Source organism: Delphinapterus leucas, chromosome 13 (genome assembly GCF_059928025.1).
Source record: "Delphinapterus leucas isolate spDelLeu-1000000601 "Yukka" chromosome 13, BTC_Dleu_Yukka2, whole genome shotgun sequence".
In the NCBI taxonomy this organism is placed as follows: Eukaryota; Metazoa; Chordata; class Mammalia; order Artiodactyla; family Monodontidae; genus Delphinapterus; species Delphinapterus leucas.
This window is the reverse complement of record NC_143141.1, coordinates 75,260,191-75,277,940: the sequence shown is the minus strand read 5'-3', so window position 1 is coordinate 75,277,940 and position 17,750 is coordinate 75,260,191. Positions and strand designations below refer to the sequence as shown.

Genomic DNA, 17,750 nt, shown 5'->3' with positions numbered 1-17,750 from the left:
CCTTCGCACAACAGTATTTAATGGCAGCTACTTTTATTATGACATCGTTTCCCACGTGCTACGTGTAGGCTGCCCCTCTCTTGCCCCATCTCCTCTAGACATTGAGCTGGTTAGCTACCTTGTTGGAGCTGGTAAAGCCATTGGTGTTGACATCTGGGGTGACTCCTGAAGCTGCCATGTAGGTGCTGCCAATGGTTTTGATCTTGGTGATGACCCGAAACTTGGGATTGTCCAGGAGCTGAGGCCAGTAGTAAGGAAGACAGAACTGTCAGCAGTCGACAGAGATGAATGAGCCACAACTAAGTGACAGATTTGCCTGTTTACAGCAAGCCCACGAGACATCTAAGATGTTTTCCTGTAACAGCTTCATCCAGCCGACATCTGCCACATGATCCTGGGCCAATGTCCCGATATTCTGAGCCTCAGTTTCTACCACCTTAACACTGGGATGGAAGTGCCAGTCTCCTAGGGTGGGTGAGCATCTATGTAAAAGCATTTCCCCTGGTATACAAGTTACCTGATAAATGTCTACTGAATCTGAATTTGAGGGTAGGAGGAATCGGAGGAGCCTCAGGATCTTGTTTTGGCCAGACCTATGAACTTGTAGGTGATTTCCCAGGCTCTCACCTGGGACCCAACATCTCCAGATGGCTGGAGAAGCCCCTCTGTTACGCGGAGGGGCTTTTATGGGGAAACACAGCCAGAGTAACTCTCTTAACTTCCCTCTGACTTCTGCAGCCTTTCCTGGGCTGCAATCTGGAAGGGCTGGCTCTGTGGCAGGAGGAGGGGGGCGCAGGATGGTCACTTACAGAGTCAAAATCTGAGATGATCTCATTGAGGAAGCGCAGACACTCAATGCCACCGTTATTGATGCTCTCCTCTGTGTAGAAGTCAGCAAAGTTGGGCAGGGAGGCAAACATGACTCCAATCTCGTCATAAGACTGACTGTACAGCTCCTAAAAAGAGGCGGGGCCAAAGTGCTCAAAAAAGTCTAAGTGAATAATGTGCTACAGAAATGAATCTGTCTTCCATACCCATGACATGTGCACTCAGCTTTTTGGACACACACGTCCAAACTTTGAATTATTAGAAAGTAGCTCATCACAACAATTAATAACTAAAAAAGAGCTTCACTAGTCCCTGCAACAGCTCCAGCTCTGAGAAGAGGATGGGGTGGAGCTGGGAAGTGAGGCATGAGAACCAGTCTGAGATGACCATGGTCGGCAGAAAGGTGGGCTCCACCAAGGCCTTGGCTTCTTAAATGGGCCTTCCAGAGGTGTGTGGCCCATGGAAGCAATGTCTATGGCAGTGCCCTTTACCAAGCCTGTGAAATTCTTCTTTTGCTTCTAGTATTGTGCTGGGTAGGTCCAGCCCTACCTGGGCCCCCAGGCCATGTCATAAGAAGACAGAAAGCCAGAAGATGACACACAGGCTCGTGTCTCCAGCACAGGGCCACCCCTCACCTCGTCTCTCTTTTTGGACCCCAGGAAATGGCGTGCCACGTGCTCAGGCAACATGTTAGTGACCAAGGCCTCGTTCCAGCGTCTCATTTCATAGACACGTTCCTTCTGGTCGTGGACCTCAATCTTCCATAAGAACAGTGTCCGTGCCAGCTTCTCCACCTATGGACACAGACATAGGTAAGGTGTGAGCTCTAAGCTGGCCATCTGAGGGAATTCCCTCCTGGCCCAGTGGTTAGGACTCAGTGCTTTCACTGCCGTGTCCCGGGTTCAATCCCTGGCTGGGGAACTAAGATCCCACAAGCTGTTCAGCACAGCCAAAAAAAAAAAAGAAAGAAAGAGAAAGCTGGCCATTTGATAGGAAGACGAAAAATGTGAACTTATTTCCAACATGGAAAGACTGAAAGGAAAACGGCTAATGGCAAGGGAAATGAGACCCAGAAAGGTTCACCTCATCAAAAAGGCCACCCTACAGGTGCAGTGAGGATCCCAGCCCCTTTGGTTACAGGAAGATGTGAGAGGTATTCTGGATGTGTGGGGCGTCCTGGGACATAATTTTAGCTACAGGTCTGCCCTGTGGGTGGTGGCAGCAGTGGGATCTCCTAGCCCAGGGAGGAGGAGTCCCCATTTCCAGCAGGCTCCCATTTCGTCAAGAAGTGGCTGGGGGTGGCTGTAGTTCCCCGACAAGCCACTGGGTGGCACCTGAGCTAACAGGGAAGTGAGTCTCTCACGAGGGTACTTCCTTGCCTCTCTTCCTCTTTTTCCTTTTAACCAAACAAAAACTTCATCAGCTTCTTTCCCTTTATTTTCCGGCTCCGTAGTCAGTGTGTTAGTGACCCTCAGAGCCTGGGTGAGTGGAGATCCATGAGCCGCTGGCCTAGGGAATAGAGATTTTATCCAGGCTTTTGTGCCCCTCCCCCAGGCTTCCTTCAGTTTCCCGCAGGAGGTCAGAGGGAATAGGTAAGAACTGTTGCTCCTGTACTACTGAGGAAGAAACCAGAAACTGGCAGAGGTGGTGGCCTGACCAGGGTCACATGCCATGTGGGGTAAGGAAACCAGCATTCCCCAGGAGCTTGGTTTCCTAGGTCCTGGGGCTGCTTCTCCAGAGGCCCCAAAAGGTCTGCGCAGAAGAGGAGGGTGTGCAGGCACTCACGTGGCGGGAGAAGTAGTAGAAACTGAGCATCATGACGAAGATCATCACCGTCATCGAGCACTTGGATGGCACCAGGGGCAGCCTGTGGGACCGAGGACAATTCAGCTGAAGGGCACCGTGCTGCCCACTGACAAGGGAGCCTTATTCCCTCTAATCTGGCTGTGCTGTTTCCTGTCACCCAGAAACTTTTCTCAGCAGCTTAAGCACCTTTGCATCAAGTCCGGATGCCCACCGGGCAGTAAAGCTTTCTGAAATCATTGGGTTTTTGTCTTAACAGCCAACCAACTCCTGGCTCCTCCCGGCTGGACTTGGAATCCACATCAGGCCTTCGGGGATGCTCCCCAGATGTTGAATAAACACTGCATCACCTGACTGATCACAGAAGTAGCTGCAACCATCTAGGAATCTGGAGACGGGAGAGACTAACTAACATCTCGGTGATGGGATGAGGGCACAGTTCCACCATGCTTTTGTATAACTGTCACCCATATTTCTGTGTGGAGCTGTACATCATTTCCATTACTGTATTCTATTATATGACTATACCACGATTTATGTATCTGTTCGTTGTTGATGTCATTTGGGTCGTTCTCATTTGTTTTGGATGTTTGTAGGTGTGTGTGGCTATTATAAACAATGCAACTGCGGACATTCTTATGTATCCTGGGACATATATGTGCATTCGTTTCTCTAAGCTGTACACGTAGCTGTGGAATTGCTGGGTCATAGGTCTACTTTCAACTGTACTACTTAACTCCAAATTGTTTTCTAAAATGGTTGTACCAGTTTATACTCCCACCAGGAATGTATGCATTACCATTATTATACAGGATGTGATCAGACTTCTTAATTTTCGCCAAACTGATAGGGGTGTGATGGTCTTTCACAGTGGTCTTAATTTGCATGACCTCGGTTACCTGAATGCCTTTCATTTATTAGTGCCCAGTTAGATTTCTTCTTTTGCGAAATGCTCTTCAAGTCTTCTACCCACCTTCTGTAGGTCATCTTTTTTTTTTTTTAAACTTACTTAAAAGTCTAGTCAAGTCACTGAATCATACAATTCTAAAACTTTAGAGCTAGAAGGGACCTTGAAGAACTTCTAGTCTGATATCCTCTTCAAGAGATGAAAACTGAGACTCAGGAAAAGTGGCCTGCCTGAGGCCCCACAGAGGATCACTGCGGCAGGGTTCAGAATCCAGGTCTTCTAGTTTGAATGCAACAGTGTTCCTTCCTGCTCCTGTTTCTGCCGTCTGTCCTGCCAGCCAGTAAACGCAGCTGTCCTCCACCTGGCTGCTCTCCTTTCACCTCAGCCCAGCCTGCTCTCTGTCCCACCCTCTAAACCACACTGCTCGCCAGGCCTCGCTCTCTTTGACTCAGGAGAGGCCAGCGTGGCCAGATGAGCCCTAAAGTCTGCTGCAGGCTCCCTACAGAAACACACACTCACTTCTCCGGCCTGACTATCCCACGTCACGTGCCTCTGGAAGGATGAGACCATGGGGCCTTGGCCTGTTGTATTCCCTGCCTCTAGAAGAAAGGGGCCGAAAACACAGACCAGGACGGGAAAGTGGTCACCCTTACCTGTCAGTGCCATTGAGCCCAGGGCTGGAAAGTACCTGCATCTTCTCTAAGGCCACCATCGGAAAGCTGTTGGGACAGATATAGCACACTCAGGCCCCATCGGGTACAACAGACTGGTGCCCAGCCAAACACTGAGGTGACCCAGGTCTTCAACTCCTCAAGAAGGGGAAGGATGTGTCCTGGGATCACAGCCAACCAGTGGCCCGTCTGTGAGAAACCACAAACCCTGATTCCCATACAAGCCGTGGATGAGCCCTAGAGACAGACGGCCAGCTCAGTGCAGACCCATGACCTTGAAACGGGGCCTGGGGGGTGGGAGGAAGGAGACTATGCAGATCCCCAAACAGGCTTCATCTTACTCGTGTTCCTGGAAGCGTCTGCGGTCGTATTCATCAAAGATGGGGCGCCAGGCGTACATGTTGATGACGGCCACAGCCCCTGCGATGAGCAGCATGAGTGTCAGCTTGACCATGTGGCTGACCTGCACCAGCATGATGGTGGCGATCAGGGACAGCACAGCGACGTAGTTGTAATACTTGGGGTTCTCCACGCAGCCGTCCTCTATCTGCACCCTTGAGGTGCCGTTGGTGGGTCCCATGTAGTACTGGAGACAGCTAAGCTGGAGGCCAGGACCGTAGGGGAGAGCAGGGGGTGCAAGGGGACAGCAGACACTGGTCAGAGAAGGCGGGGCTGTGGCAGCTGCCACTTCCCACGGCTCCCTCAGAAACACCGAGAAAGAAGAAAAATTTACCAGGGCACAGTAATACAAAAGTCAGTTAATTCCTGCTAAGAGCTTTACCATCATCTCCTCTGATGGTCATGAAAATTCCCTGAGTATTTTAGTGCTGCCACCATCATAGGGAAAATTCGGAGAGGCCGCCCTTGCCCAAAGTGATGCAATTAGCAAGCAGCAAAGCCAGAACCAGGAGTCCGCTCGTTAGGTTTCAAACCCAACGTGCACTTGCCCACAGCACTCTGTTGCTTCCGGAGGGGCCGTGAGCCAGCCAGGCTGCCCCTCAGAGCTTCACTGCGACGGCAGCCAGTATCCACTCAAACCCTTCATTTCTGGAGTCTGGTCGCCGGTCCCACTGCTGGGCAGACGTGGTCAATGGAAAGTGTATCCATAAACCGAATCGAACCTACTTTTTTTCTTCATGTTCACCCACTGGCGCTTGTCTGGCTTTGGGGAGGCTCTCAGCATGGGAGTCTAGCACGTGCAAAGTTTCACACCTCCCTAGTTTTTCTCCCCTCCACAGGACTTCCAGATGTCCTGCCAGTGTCCATGACCCTGTCAAACAGTGGCCCCCAGACCTCGGCACCAGGCTTCAGGGGGGTGTCCTGACACGCAAGGGGCCCAGGCCTTTTCTTCCCTGCCCTGTGGCCACCAGCAACCCCTGGGTGTGTCAGGTTCTGGAGCTCCTAACTCCATTCCTGTTGGACTTTGGATCAATTGGCCCTAGGGCTTCTCACATACACTGCTACCAGAATAAGTCTCCAAGCTGACCTTTCTCCCATGCTTCAATTGTTAAAAATAAAGCAAATAATATAACATTATGTTTGCAAAAAGCAGGACTCTAAGAGAGTGTATCTAGTACAGTACTACCAACATTGGAGGGAGCTGGGAGGCCTGACCAGAGAGCACCAGTGACAGCTCCAAGTGCCCAGTGTTCAGGAACTGGCTGGTGGCTTCCCACTGCCATCCCTTCTCCCCAAGAAAGCCTCTGCTGCCCCCTCACGGGACCCGCGTGAACTGAGGACAACAGAGCAGAGGATTTCGTCTACCGCTAGCCATCTGGGCTCTCAGTGAAATTGCCGTCCCAGTGACCCACCTCTGGAAGGTGTGGCCTTGTTCAAATGGATGAAGGCCAAACAGGAGCGCTCCTCTGGTGGAGCCGGTTTACCTCCCTCGTCCTGATGGATGCCTGATGCTAGCCACACTGTAGGGAATACTTAAGATACACAGAAAGCTTAGGAGTATTGGGGCCTCTGAACAGTGAGACATGGAGAGAGAAAACACAGGACGGGGATTTAGAACTGCTTCAATTCTCCACTCTGTTACTTATTGGCTGTGTGACCTAAAACAAGTGATTTAACCTCTCTGAGCATCATTTTTTTCACATGAAACTACAGATGATACCGACCTCTCGGGATTGTTACAGAGATTAAATGAGACAACATATGTAAACCACCCAGACGGGAGCTGGTGCCTGGCGCTGGGCTCCTGGACCCAGGGAGAGTGAGGAACTGGGGAAGACAAGGCAGCCTCAGAGGCATCCCGGGGATAAGACCCCGCCGTTTGGCCAGGATGATCATTTAGGAACCTAAGTGCCACTCCAAACCTGTGTCTACTGGGGGTGGGGAAATGGGCTGGCAACTGCTCACGCAGGCTAATCCAGAGAGTGGGTGTCCCTTCAACAGGACAGCAGGGGCTCACCATGTCCACGACGTTTGCCATGACCAGAATGAAGATGGCCAGCATGGCCCAGGTGTTCCTGGCCCAGCGCGTCCGGTCGATCCAAGTCGAGAAGGCCACGATCTTCTTAGGAAAGGCCTAGAAGGATGGAATTTCCAGGCCCTTGTGTCTTGACGGCTTTCCCCCCTGTAAACATGACTGCTAACCACTCTGCTTGCTCCCATACTTCCCAGGAACCTGGAAAGTAGTGCCGCGTGCGTGCGTCAACCAAAACCTGGCTGCGGCAGAACCGAGAAGGTGCGCGGGTCCCGGCTCTGTCTGCCCGTCCTGCTGGATGTGCAGGTGACACACCACGACTGCCAGGTATCAGAGCCCTTCCCAGAGCTGCGTGGCGACCGGCCTGAGCCTGTGGGCCGCACCACCAGCAGCAGTCCGCTCACTGTCGCTGGGCGGCAAAGCCACGTTGGGGGAGAATTTTCAGGGCCGGCCGTCTTTGCCTGGCTACGTACTCCTGCTTTCCCTGGGTCAGTGTACCTAAATCCCCCAAGTTACTCACAAGCCACCTGCCAAATTAATTTTCCTAAAATGCTGCTTTTCCCTTTTTTTTCTGATCAAAAACTCTGCCTGACACCCAGTGCTTATAGGAGAAAGTCTCAATCCCTGTGTGTGGCTTTCAGGGTCTTTCACAACTGGAGCCATTCCACCTTCTAGCTGGGCCTCCACTGCTTTTCTACACAGGTTCCCATTTATGTAGACTCTGGCTCACCCACCCACACGTGCTCCGGGGCCTGGCCCAAAGTGGGTGCAGAGCCGATAATGAAGACGTGTATAATGAATGAATGGATGAGTGCCTGAGCCACCCCAACGGAAGTCCTCTACTTGTCAGGATCTGACAGGACACAACTCCATCAATACGCACTTTCACGGGGAGCGATGCTCACTTCCAGACAGCTCTGAGCCAAAAGGAAAAGTGCTTCTTACCCGAGGAAAGATGGCAGCCAGCGAGCAGACGGTCAGGGTCAGGAGCAGGACCTCGCCAACCACAAAGGTCACATAGTTTGTCATCAGCCTGCGAGAGAGAGAAAACAATCCAGGAGAGGACCAGAGGGAGTAGTGCGCTGGGTCAGGGGCCAGGACAGTAAAGGAAGGGAGACAGAGGGCAGGCCCCCTAAGCAAGGCACAAGCCTGTACCCGAGAAGTTCCATGTCATACCAGGGAGTTGCTGCCGGCTGTGTGCAGGGCCTGTGGAACACGGGACCCTCCCCAGCTGCAACTGTTCTTTGGGACATTTCTTAAAGAAGGACAGACTCACAGATGCCCTGGGCAGAGCCCAGTAAGACCTGGGAAGGGATTCTTAGGAACAAGCATTCTGCCGTGTCGCAATGATGAAAGGGGAGAGCACAGAAGAGAGCCGCTCGCTGCCGAGGGTTGCTGAGGGTTACAGCGTTCACCGCTGTATCCCTGACCTTAGCCCCAGGCACAAAGTAGACAGCAAATATTTGTGAAGTGAATGAATGAATTTGGTCCTCACAATAGTTCTGAGTTAGCGAGGGCAGGTTTTATTATCTTCAGATCGTCGTCGTCGTCATCTTTCACTTTACAGATGACTAAACTGATACTCCAGGAACCCTTAGTGATGCACCCAAGGTCACAGAAGAAATAAGCGAGCGAGCCGAGTCCAGAACCTAGGACCACGTGACAAGTCCAAGGCTCTTTAAGTTCCCCAAAGTGTGATCAGAAGAGGGCTCCACACCCCCTCCTTTCTGGTGGGGAATCCCTGAGCTGGAGGGAGCTGCTGATCGGCCACGGGGAGGAAGGAGGGAGGGAGGGGGCAGCCATCCTTCAGCTGGGCTTCAGCAGATGGGGCAAGGATTCCAGAACACCCTGCCTTGCCCCAGAGGACTTGCTGCTGTGAGAGAGGCCAGTCTGCACCCAGAGCCTGAAATCTGTCTTTTATAACACGAGCCAAGAAAGGGAGCCGATGAGCCGTGGTGACCGAGACTGAGGAGCATCCCCGTCCTGTCTCCTTGTCCCAGAGCCACTCAGACCCACCCAGCCAAGGTCTCCATCCCCCCGGACCCTTCCTCCCTCAGCCTTCTCAACCCTGGTGTGACCCCCACTTTGACGCGAGTGCTATTCTAGGACCCAGGAGCAGAGAGAAGGAAGGGGGTCCACAGCGCAGTCCCAGCATTCCCGGGGGCTGCTCCAGGGGATGGGGGGCAAGGAACAGAGCCTGCGCCCCTATGTCAGGCTCCAGCTGAGGCCCACACCCCGCAGGCCTCTGGCCTAGGAAGCTCATCATCTTCCACCCTCCCCTGGCTGTCAGGGCCTGCCCTGCCCCTCCCTCACCAGGGGTCGATGAGAATCTCAACCAGGGCGGTGCAGAGCAGGACGACGCAGGAACAGCTGAAGGCGGCCCCACTCTGCTTCTCCTTCTCCACCGAGTAGCGGGTTTCCATCTCGCGGTCCATGAACCGCATGGACAGGAAGAAGGTATTTCTCTTCTTCACTCTGCAGTGCAAACAAGCCCTATGAGATGCAAGCATCACATCTGTCTCTGCCCGCCAGGAAGGGGCCGTATTTACAATGACTGACTTCCTGGACCCCACGCTGGGGCCAGACAAGGCACGTGCCAAGGGCAAGGGGCCAGTTGCCTGAGGGGCCACTTACACCTGGGCAGACTCCCGCTCCAGCAGGGCCTCGTTGAGCAGCTGGTTGAGCTCGTGCTCGTCCTCGGAGGCGTCCACCACGCGATCGGCCAGGTCCTGAAGCCGCAGCCTCCGGCGAGGGTTGGGGAACGAGGGGTTGTCAGCCTGCAAGGCAGTGTGGCAGAGTTGGGGGGCAGGCGGGATGAAAGGGGGAGAAGTTGGCGAAAGACAGGGTGGTGTTGGGAGTGGGAGACCTGGAATTTGAGACTGCTGCTGGGTCAGCGGGGTCCTGGCACCTCCTGCTACGAGGATGGGGGTGTCGCACAGCCATACCCTTCGGCATCCTTGGGGATGTAGAAGACCCCCAACCCTACGCTTAAGGGCGCTCTTAAAGGAGCTCAGATCTGGCTCATTTGGGGGAGGAAGACCTGAGGGGGAAATCTATGGAGAGAAAATAACACCCTTATTGCTAGTGGGGTGGTAGGACTGGGGTACCCCCTACCATTTTTATTCCTGGTCACGAAGGAAAAGCCTCCGCTCCAAACACATGAATCCAGACTATGGTTACACAGCCGTAAGCCCAAATAACAACTGGGAACGGGCTGATCAGCGCTGTCTGCACCGGTCTAAGAGTGTGTCTGGAAGCCACAATCCAGATACCCCGGGCTTAAGCTCAGGCGTGCTGCTGGTTGAGTCTGACCCCGTATAATCCATGTCCCCCCAGCCCCAATTTTCTTCTAACATGATGTGGATGTTCTCTGTCCCTGAAGCGTGTCGGGAGCAGTGCGACACTGGCTAATTGTGAGGAAAGAAAATCTCAGGCTGCTAAGCCTCTGTGTCCTTCCTGTGAGTGAGTCACACTGAGTCTGTACTAACACTTTCGATCAAGAAACTCACAATAGGGAAAAGTTACTGAGTGCTGTGGTGCTCAAGGAAAACCCAGTTTATCTTCATCCCTCTACCCTTGTCTTGCAGTACGTATCTACAGGCACGGGGCAGTTCTGTCTCCCCTGCAGCGAGACTAGCGGTGTGGCCGACCAGCTCATGGCAGCCTCCGCGAGGCTGAGACCCGTCTCAGCACTGGCCTCTGTCGGTGGATATACTCAGGAAGCTCTTTAGTAGTGGATGGATCCTGGACGCTCTCCCAAGGTGCACCCCACCCTCAGGGGGCCATCCTGTTCATTCTTTTGGAAACCCCTCATCTGTGCACAGGACTTGTGGGGTTTGGACCTAGCCAGAGAGGTGAGCCCAGCCCTTTAGTGTCACTTCTGAAACAGCCCTGGATCCTAGAGAAATTTCTGTGGGTGTCCTCACTGCCCTCAGATCTCTAGGATTCTGGGACATGGGAGCCAGACAAGGCCTCAGAGGTGAGCACCTCTTCTGACTTCAGCCACCTCCACCCCATGTAACTGACGAGGAGACAGTGAGGCCAGGGGGCGGGGCGGTGACCAGCCCAAGGTTACACAGCCACCAAAGACAGAGGCCAGGCTAGGCGCCAGGCCATCCCGGGCCTCGCCCCGCACGTACCTGGGCATCTGGCTCCTCGGACGTGGAGCCGCTGGTGTGGATGCTCCCGTTGGGCTCCTTGGTCTCAATGAGGGCAGGGGAGCCGGGCTTTGAGGAAGGTGGCGCTCCGTTCAGCAGAGCCTGCAGCAGGAGGGAGTGGCCGTCAGGAGCCCCCAGGCACTGCCAGATGCCCACCCAGCGTGGGGTTGGTCTACTCTCAGTGTGGAATCTTCCCACCAGAGTTCAGAGGCCTTGTAACCTTAGAAATCTCACTATTCAGTTCCTTCTCTAGACCATCAATTTTAAAACGCTGTAATTTTCTAGTATCCATTTCTAGTATTACAACTTTTCTAAGCAGAGAAAGACCCTATTGTTCCAACTCCTATTTTTAAAACAGTAACTCAGTGACACAGTGATTCACAGAGATCTTTTCTGGGGTCGAGCCCTGTCAAATGCCTTCCAAAAGTCTGAATAAATTCCATAAACCAATTTCCCCAATGATTATTTAATTTACTCTGTCAAGGAAAAATACTGCTCTATACAGGAAAACAGCTCATTCATTCATTTACCAAGTATTTACTGGGTACCTACTGTGTGACAGGAACTGTTGTAACTCCTGGGGACACAGAATGTCCTAACCTCAGAGCCCACCTTCTAGTGAGGACGGCCGGACATCAGCAAAGTAAAGAAGTAAATGATTACAGAAGGTCAGAGGGCAGTGCTCTGGAGAGGTGTAGGCAAGGGACACAGGGATTGCTGGGGAGTGACGGTAAGGGGAGTGGGGGAGGTGTCACCATGAAGATGACATTTCCATGAAGACCCGGAGCACATCATGCGGCTCTCAGGGACGGGTTCCAGCAAGCGGAAGCCTGGAGCGGGCTGGAGGCCCGGAGTGTCTGAGCAGCAGCCAGGAGGGCGGCGCTGCCCGAGCCCAGTGAGTGAAAGGGGCAGGGCAGTGAGGACCTGCTGGATGGGGTTCCTGACCTCAGGGGACTTTGGCTCTTCCTCTGAGATGGGGACCGAAGGAGGGTGTGGAGTGGGCAGTGCGGGGCGGGGGGGGGGGTATGTGTGTGTGACATGATTTCACCTAACACCCCAGCAGGATCACTCTGGCTGCTGTGTGGAGACGGGGGTGGGGGCGGCGCAGAGCAGGGCAACAGACTGGGAGACCACTGCGCTGACCCAGGCATGAGATGGCTCGGACGAGACGGCGGCTGCCAGGGTGTGAGGAGAGCGGGGCAAGAGCTATAGCTTGCAGGGAGGGGCTCACGGATTGTAGAGGGGGGTCAGGATGTCTCCAAAGGTTTGGGGCTGAGCAGTGAAAAGAACGGAGTTGCCACTGATTGAGACGGGGAAGACTGAGGAAGAGCGTGTTGTAGGGTAGAGAGATCAGGAGCTCAGCTTTGGACCTGTTATATACACAGTTGGAGATGCACACGTGGCTGCAAGTTTAGTGCAGGGATGCCGGTTGGGGCTGAGATCTCAATTTGGGAGTTGTCGGAGATGGCATTTAAAACAACTGAATGAGGGCTTCCCTGGTGGCGCAGTGGCTGAGAGTCCGTCTGCCGATGCAGGGGACACGGGTTTGTGCCCCGGTCCGGAAAGATCCCACATGCCGCAGAGCGGCTGGGCCCGTGAGCCATGGACGCTGAGCCTGCGCTCTGCAACGGGAGAGGCCACAACAGTGAGAGGCCCGCGTACCGCAAAAAAAACAAACAAACAAAAAACAACTGAATGAGACTAACAGCAAGGTCAGTATAGATGGGAGGTATCTTTTTAACACTCTGGAAAGGATCCACTGTGACAATTCCCCTCACACTCTCCTCCTTATCACTTTGTTCAGCTAAACCCCGGGGAGAGGCTTCTGCAGATGGAACGGTATTTGCTCCTGAGGCCCAGGGAAGCCGCCCGTCACCACTTTCCCTACTGCTTCCCATTATCACTCACACATCATTCACGCGTTTATCTCTGCGCTCGACTACTTCTGACTGACTGCTGAGCGGGTTTGGTGATTTGCTGACATGGCCTTCTCGGAGCACAGCTTGAGTTGGAGACATCTTCAACAATTACTGAGCTAATCACATGGGCTTCTGATAATGGCTAAGTTGTTCACTTAACGCACACTGGGGGCTGACAGTTGCTGCAGCGCCTTGTAGGGAAGACGACTGGTATAATCGACAGCAGCTCAACTTCTAAGTTCCCCGAGACAGATGCAGCACAGCGCTGGGCACGAAGCGGAAGCCTGATACACAGCTGACGAGCACGGTATGACAGAAGGCTCAGCTCTCTAACAAGCAAGAAGTGTCTACAAACCAGAGGCGGAAAAAGCCCTCAAAGGTTAGATGTGAATATGCAATTCACAGAAGAAAATCACCAGACTGACAACCATGTTACAAGTGTCCAGTCTTACTAATAACTAAAGAAACGCGATTAAAACAATAAGATACCGTGGGTTCATCTTTCAACTGAACGAAGAAAAAAAGTGAGGAGAGAGCCAGCACAGGCACGGGGAGGGTGGCAGGAGGTAAGTAGCAGGCACATGGGTTAAACTTTCAAGGTACAGAACCTTTAACCCAGCTTTTCCACTTTGCGACATCTACGTTTTTTAGGTAGGGGCACTAAGAAACAGTTAAAAGTCAACTTTACAACACAATGAAAACCTGGATTGCCCCAAAACGTCAGGAAAATTAGTTTTGAAGGGAACAGCGCCCACGTTTCCATGAGAAATGGGCCCCCTCATTTGTCTGACGGAGCATTTACGAAGAAGTCTAACTCCCGTTCATTGGAAGCTGTCGCCTGTGCTCCTGTCCTGTGTGGCAGCACCCAGGCCACGGGGCTCAACAGCCCACAGCCCGGACCCCACTCCTACTCACCCAGAGCCTCTGTGCTAGTATTTTAAGCTACACGTCCACGTACTCAACTTTTCTCTAATTGGAAAACTGAATAATGACTCCTGCACACCAGCTTCGTAAAGACACTGCTGCCAGGGCCCCATCCATAACCCTCCCGGGGGTGTCAGGTGCCAAGAACAACTCCTGAGTCAAATGACGCACCATGCAAGGGTTGATTAAATAAAATGAGAAAATGCAAGATTAGAACGATCAGGAATGAGTGTGGTTGTCACAAAGATACGTTTGACTGCTGCCCTATGACTTCAAGGTGGTCACCAGTACAACCAAATTTGTGGGTAATTTTTTAAAGGAACAGCATTTTTAAATGTACTAAAAACGTTTTTTGCCAGAAATGGTAAATGTTCCGTCACTTCACAAAGGTAGCTGATTTCTCAAATTGTTGTCAATCACCATCTTGTAGAATAGCTTAGAAGATGCATTGTTCATTTGTTCCAGTGAACATATTGAAGTTGTACATGTAGCACTCTTTTTTTAAAAAATAAATTTATTTATTTATTTTTGGCTGCGTTGGGTCTTCGTTGCTCCACACAGGCTTTCTCTAGTTGTGGCGAGCGGGGGCTACTCTTCGTTGCGGTACGCGGGCTTCTCATTGTGGTGGCTTCTCTTGTTGCAGAGCGAGGGCTCTAGGCACACGGACTTCAGTAGTTGTGGCCCGCGGGCTCAGTAGTTGTGGCTCGCGGGCTTAGTTGCTCCGCGGTGTATGGGATCTTCCAGGACCAGGGCTTGAACCCATGTCCCCTGCACTGGCAGGCAGATTCTTAACCACTGCGCCACCAGGGAAGTCCCCTAGCACTCTTAAAATATAAAGACTCAATAATTTTGTGACAAGGTCAAGTCTCATTTCATGGGGCTCCACTTTCCGCCGTGACATTTCCTAATTTTCTGCAAGACAGCTTCCTACTTTTCTGAGTTCTTTAGAGCATTTACTGTAGCTCAGACTTCACACTGGGCACGAAATATTTAGCTCGTACTACCCTTTGCTCCAACACTCAGCAGCTAGCGGGACCTCTCACAGTCCTGCCAACTCTTCTACAATCTCACCTCCAATTCCTGCCTTTCCCTCCCTGCCGGCCCAGGGGGTGGGTGGAGGACTCACCGAGCCGCTGAGGCCATTTTGGGCAGCTGTCCTCTTCACCTCTGGCTTGGACGCAATGATGAGGTAGGTTTCGATGCCCTTCTCATCCAGGTAATCACAGCGGCTGCCCCCATCGCCTGGCTCCACGTCGAACTCGCCTTTCAGGCAGTCCATGGTGCTCTGGGAGATGTGCACACGCCTGGGTTCCGGCGAGAGGGGCCCTGAGCACAGGCCCCGTGGCAGCCCCCGCCCTACCCCCGGGGACAGAGGCGGAGCGGTGACGGGCAAGTCCTGGCGCTAAGTGGCTGTGTAGGCAGCCCGGCACCTCCCCTTCTCTGAGCCTCAGCTTCAATCCATGAGACAGTTTGTCCTCAGGCTGCTGAGGGTATCAAATGAAATGAGGAATTTGAAGTCTGCTCTGAACACTAAGGTCAGAAGGCCTGGTCATCATCCACCTGGTGTGATTCTCCGCTGCAACACCTGCTGTCAGGGGGTAATAGCCCATTTCTGGGGAGTCACCACTAGGGAGAGAACTGTCACTGCCTCCGAGAGAAGCCCCCTGACCCAGGCGGGGAAGGTTTCACCGCATCCTTGGTCCACTCTGCCCCACCTGACTGGCCGAGTCTGTAAAGAACTCAGGAAAGATGTGCAGGTGCCTTAGAGCCTGTTAGGAGACTCTCACTGCTAACAGTGCCCTTCGGGGTGACCTGCACACTGAAGGAGCTCCAGCCCTGACCTCAGAGCCCCGAGGCCCCGCAGAGGGTAAAGGGGGCAGGAGGACAGACTCCTGCAGACCCCTGGGCAGGAAAGGCCCAGGAGGCAGGCCCTGGAAGAAGAACACTGCTCCTGGGTGGGAAGGGCTGCTTCCTCGAGGCCCCTTGTCCCTCGTCTCGGCCATAACCCTGAGGGATGGATGGGACAGTCCCCTCCCCTGGCCCCAGGAAGGAACGCGCGCTCACCCGGGGATGCCGCCAGCCTCCATCTTGTTGGCCACGGTGACATCGGTGGACCACACGTCGTACTGCCAGCGCTTCTGGCCCAGGACACCCCCCAGCACGGTGCCTGTGTGCACCCCGACTCGCATGTCCACCCCAGTCTTCGTCTTCTCCCGTACATACCTGCCAGGTACACACAGAAAGGAGGAGGGGTCAGGCCTGCCCACAGCCAGGTGGCCAGTCCCCTCCCCAGCCCCCCAGTGGGAGGAATTCTGCACAGCCTTCCTCGCCTCCAGACTACAGGGCCTACAGGCTGCCCCCATTGCTTTCTGCCCACATCTGAGTCACCCACAGCTGGGGCTACAGTAGGCAGTGGCCAAGGCCAGACTCAGCAACCACAGGCCAGTGTGATTCGGGGTGGGGATGGAGGGGCAGGAAACAGCAGAGACCCTCTGCCCCTGAGGGACCTCCACCTGTTCTCTTCCAGCCATCCGTTTACTCATTTGTGCAGCTGACCTTCACTGAGCGCCTACTATGTGCCAGGCCCTGCGCTGCGTGCTGTGTGTGCAGAGAGGAAGAGCTCCTTGCTTGAGAGCTCCAGGAGAAGACAAACACGAATTTCAGCACTTTGCCCACCAGTGATGGGAGCAGAGGTAAGAGTCTCTGACCCTGAACTATGGCCCCCGGGGAAAGGCAGCATCTGCTTCTTTCCAGCCAGTCCTGGGGGGGGCTTCAACCGGGGAGACAGTGAAAACGCAAAACCACCCCCTTGGAGACGGCGGGGAAGCACACGCCCAATTCCTGGACTCAGCAAGGGGCTTGTGGGGGCTGATACCACCCAGGGCCCACCAGAGGCCTTGAGTCGACGGCAGGGAGCAACCCCCCCCCCAACCAGGGACCTCCAAGCCCACAGGCGCAGTGACAGCAGTGGGGAAGAGCCGGGGAGGCAGAGTTCACCACCCTAGAGGCTCACAGGGGTGCAGGCAGGAGCCTTGGCCGGAGCTCAGAAGCCAGGGTTCCAGTCCCATCTCTGCTGCCCAAACACCTCGTGAACTCAGCAGTCACTTCACTGCTGTACCCGGGCTTCCTGATCCAAGGGATGGGCATGGAGATCTCTGAGCCTATCTGTCCTGGGGGTCATGGTGAGAAAACACGGAGAGAAGAGAGAGATGGCGGGGACACTTGGGAGGAAAAGAAAGCAAATGGAAGGTGGCAGAATTTCATGACGACTGCACCTTCCAGCAGAAAAAACTAGTGTGGACTAAAGCTAGAAAAGGATCCCTTGGAGGCTGCAGTTTCCCTCAGCTGTGAGGAAGGTAAGCCTAGCCCGACTTCCCAGAGCCTGGGACTGACCATGCCGCACCCACCTCATCCCCTGACGAGCCCGGCTCGGGGGCCTCGGGATGCACAGGGCCCACCGAGACAGAGCAGCGCGGCAGGCGTGCTGGTGCCGGAGCCGGGACCCACGCTCCCCCCACTTACGAGATGGCCTCCACCATGGCGAGCCCCATGAGGATGGAGCAGACGGCGTGGTCCTCCCGGTAGTCAGGCAGCCCACAGATGCAGTAGTAACAGTCGCCCAGAATCTTAATCCGCAGCTGGTGGTATTTCTGAAAGGGCGGGTCCTGAGCCCCTCCCCAGCGGGGGGGCGGGGCAAAGAGAGCAGAGGACGGATGGGCGGGCGGAAGTCCTGGGGCAGGTCCTGAGTCCCTCCTCGGCAAGGGGGGGTGAGGGGCAAAGAAAGCAGAGGACGGATGGGTGGGCGGAAGTCCTGGGAGCCGGAGGAGGAGGGGAAGGCCCAGGTCACGAGGATGGCGCCCCCCACCCCTCCCCGGAAAGCTGGGCGAGGGTCAAGGTACTTACGGCCGCCAGCTTGTCGAAGCGGGCAAAGAGCTCATTGAGGAGCTTCACGAGCTCTTGGGCGCTGCAGGCTGAAGACAGCTGGGTGAAGCCCACGATGTCGGCAAAGAGGATGCTGCGGAGGGGGAGGCAGGCCCTGGTGGTGAGGACCCGCGCGGCGTGCCGAGCTCCACGCTGCCCACCGCCAGCTCCCGCTCCAGCCCTCAGGCG

The 17,750-nt window shown here is 54.2% G+C and overlaps 1 protein-coding gene across 4 annotated transcripts in view; it reads right to left on the bottom strand.

The window, feature by feature from the left end:
* Positions 1–17,750, bottom strand: part of ADCY3 (adenylate cyclase 3) — a 93,450-nt gene that overhangs the window by 15,739 nt on the left and 59,961 nt on the right. For all 4 annotated transcript variants that reach the window (XM_030762991.2, XM_022574311.3, XM_089922469.1 and 1 more), the window contains exons 5-19: positions 17,544–17,655; positions 17,163–17,290; positions 15,705–15,863; positions 14,767–14,944; positions 10,780–10,899; positions 9,275–9,417; positions 8,954–9,115; positions 7,586–7,673; positions 6,626–6,742; positions 4,551–4,810; positions 4,192–4,257; positions 2,614–2,695; positions 1,464–1,622; positions 810–956; positions 119–238 (exon numbers count right to left, since the gene is read on the bottom strand). In XM_030762991.2, coding sequence (XP_030618851.1) covers positions 119–238; positions 810–956; positions 1,464–1,622; positions 2,614–2,695; positions 4,192–4,257; positions 4,551–4,810; positions 6,626–6,742; positions 7,586–7,673; positions 8,954–9,115; positions 9,275–9,417; positions 10,780–10,899; positions 14,767–14,944; positions 15,705–15,863; positions 17,163–17,290; positions 17,544–17,655 — 2,041 coding nt within the window. The remainder of the gene's footprint in view (positions 1–118; positions 239–809; positions 957–1,463; positions 1,623–2,613; positions 2,696–4,191; positions 4,258–4,550; positions 4,811–6,625; positions 6,743–7,585; positions 7,674–8,953; positions 9,116–9,274; positions 9,418–10,779; positions 10,900–14,766; positions 14,945–15,704; positions 15,864–17,162; positions 17,291–17,543; positions 17,656–17,750) is intronic.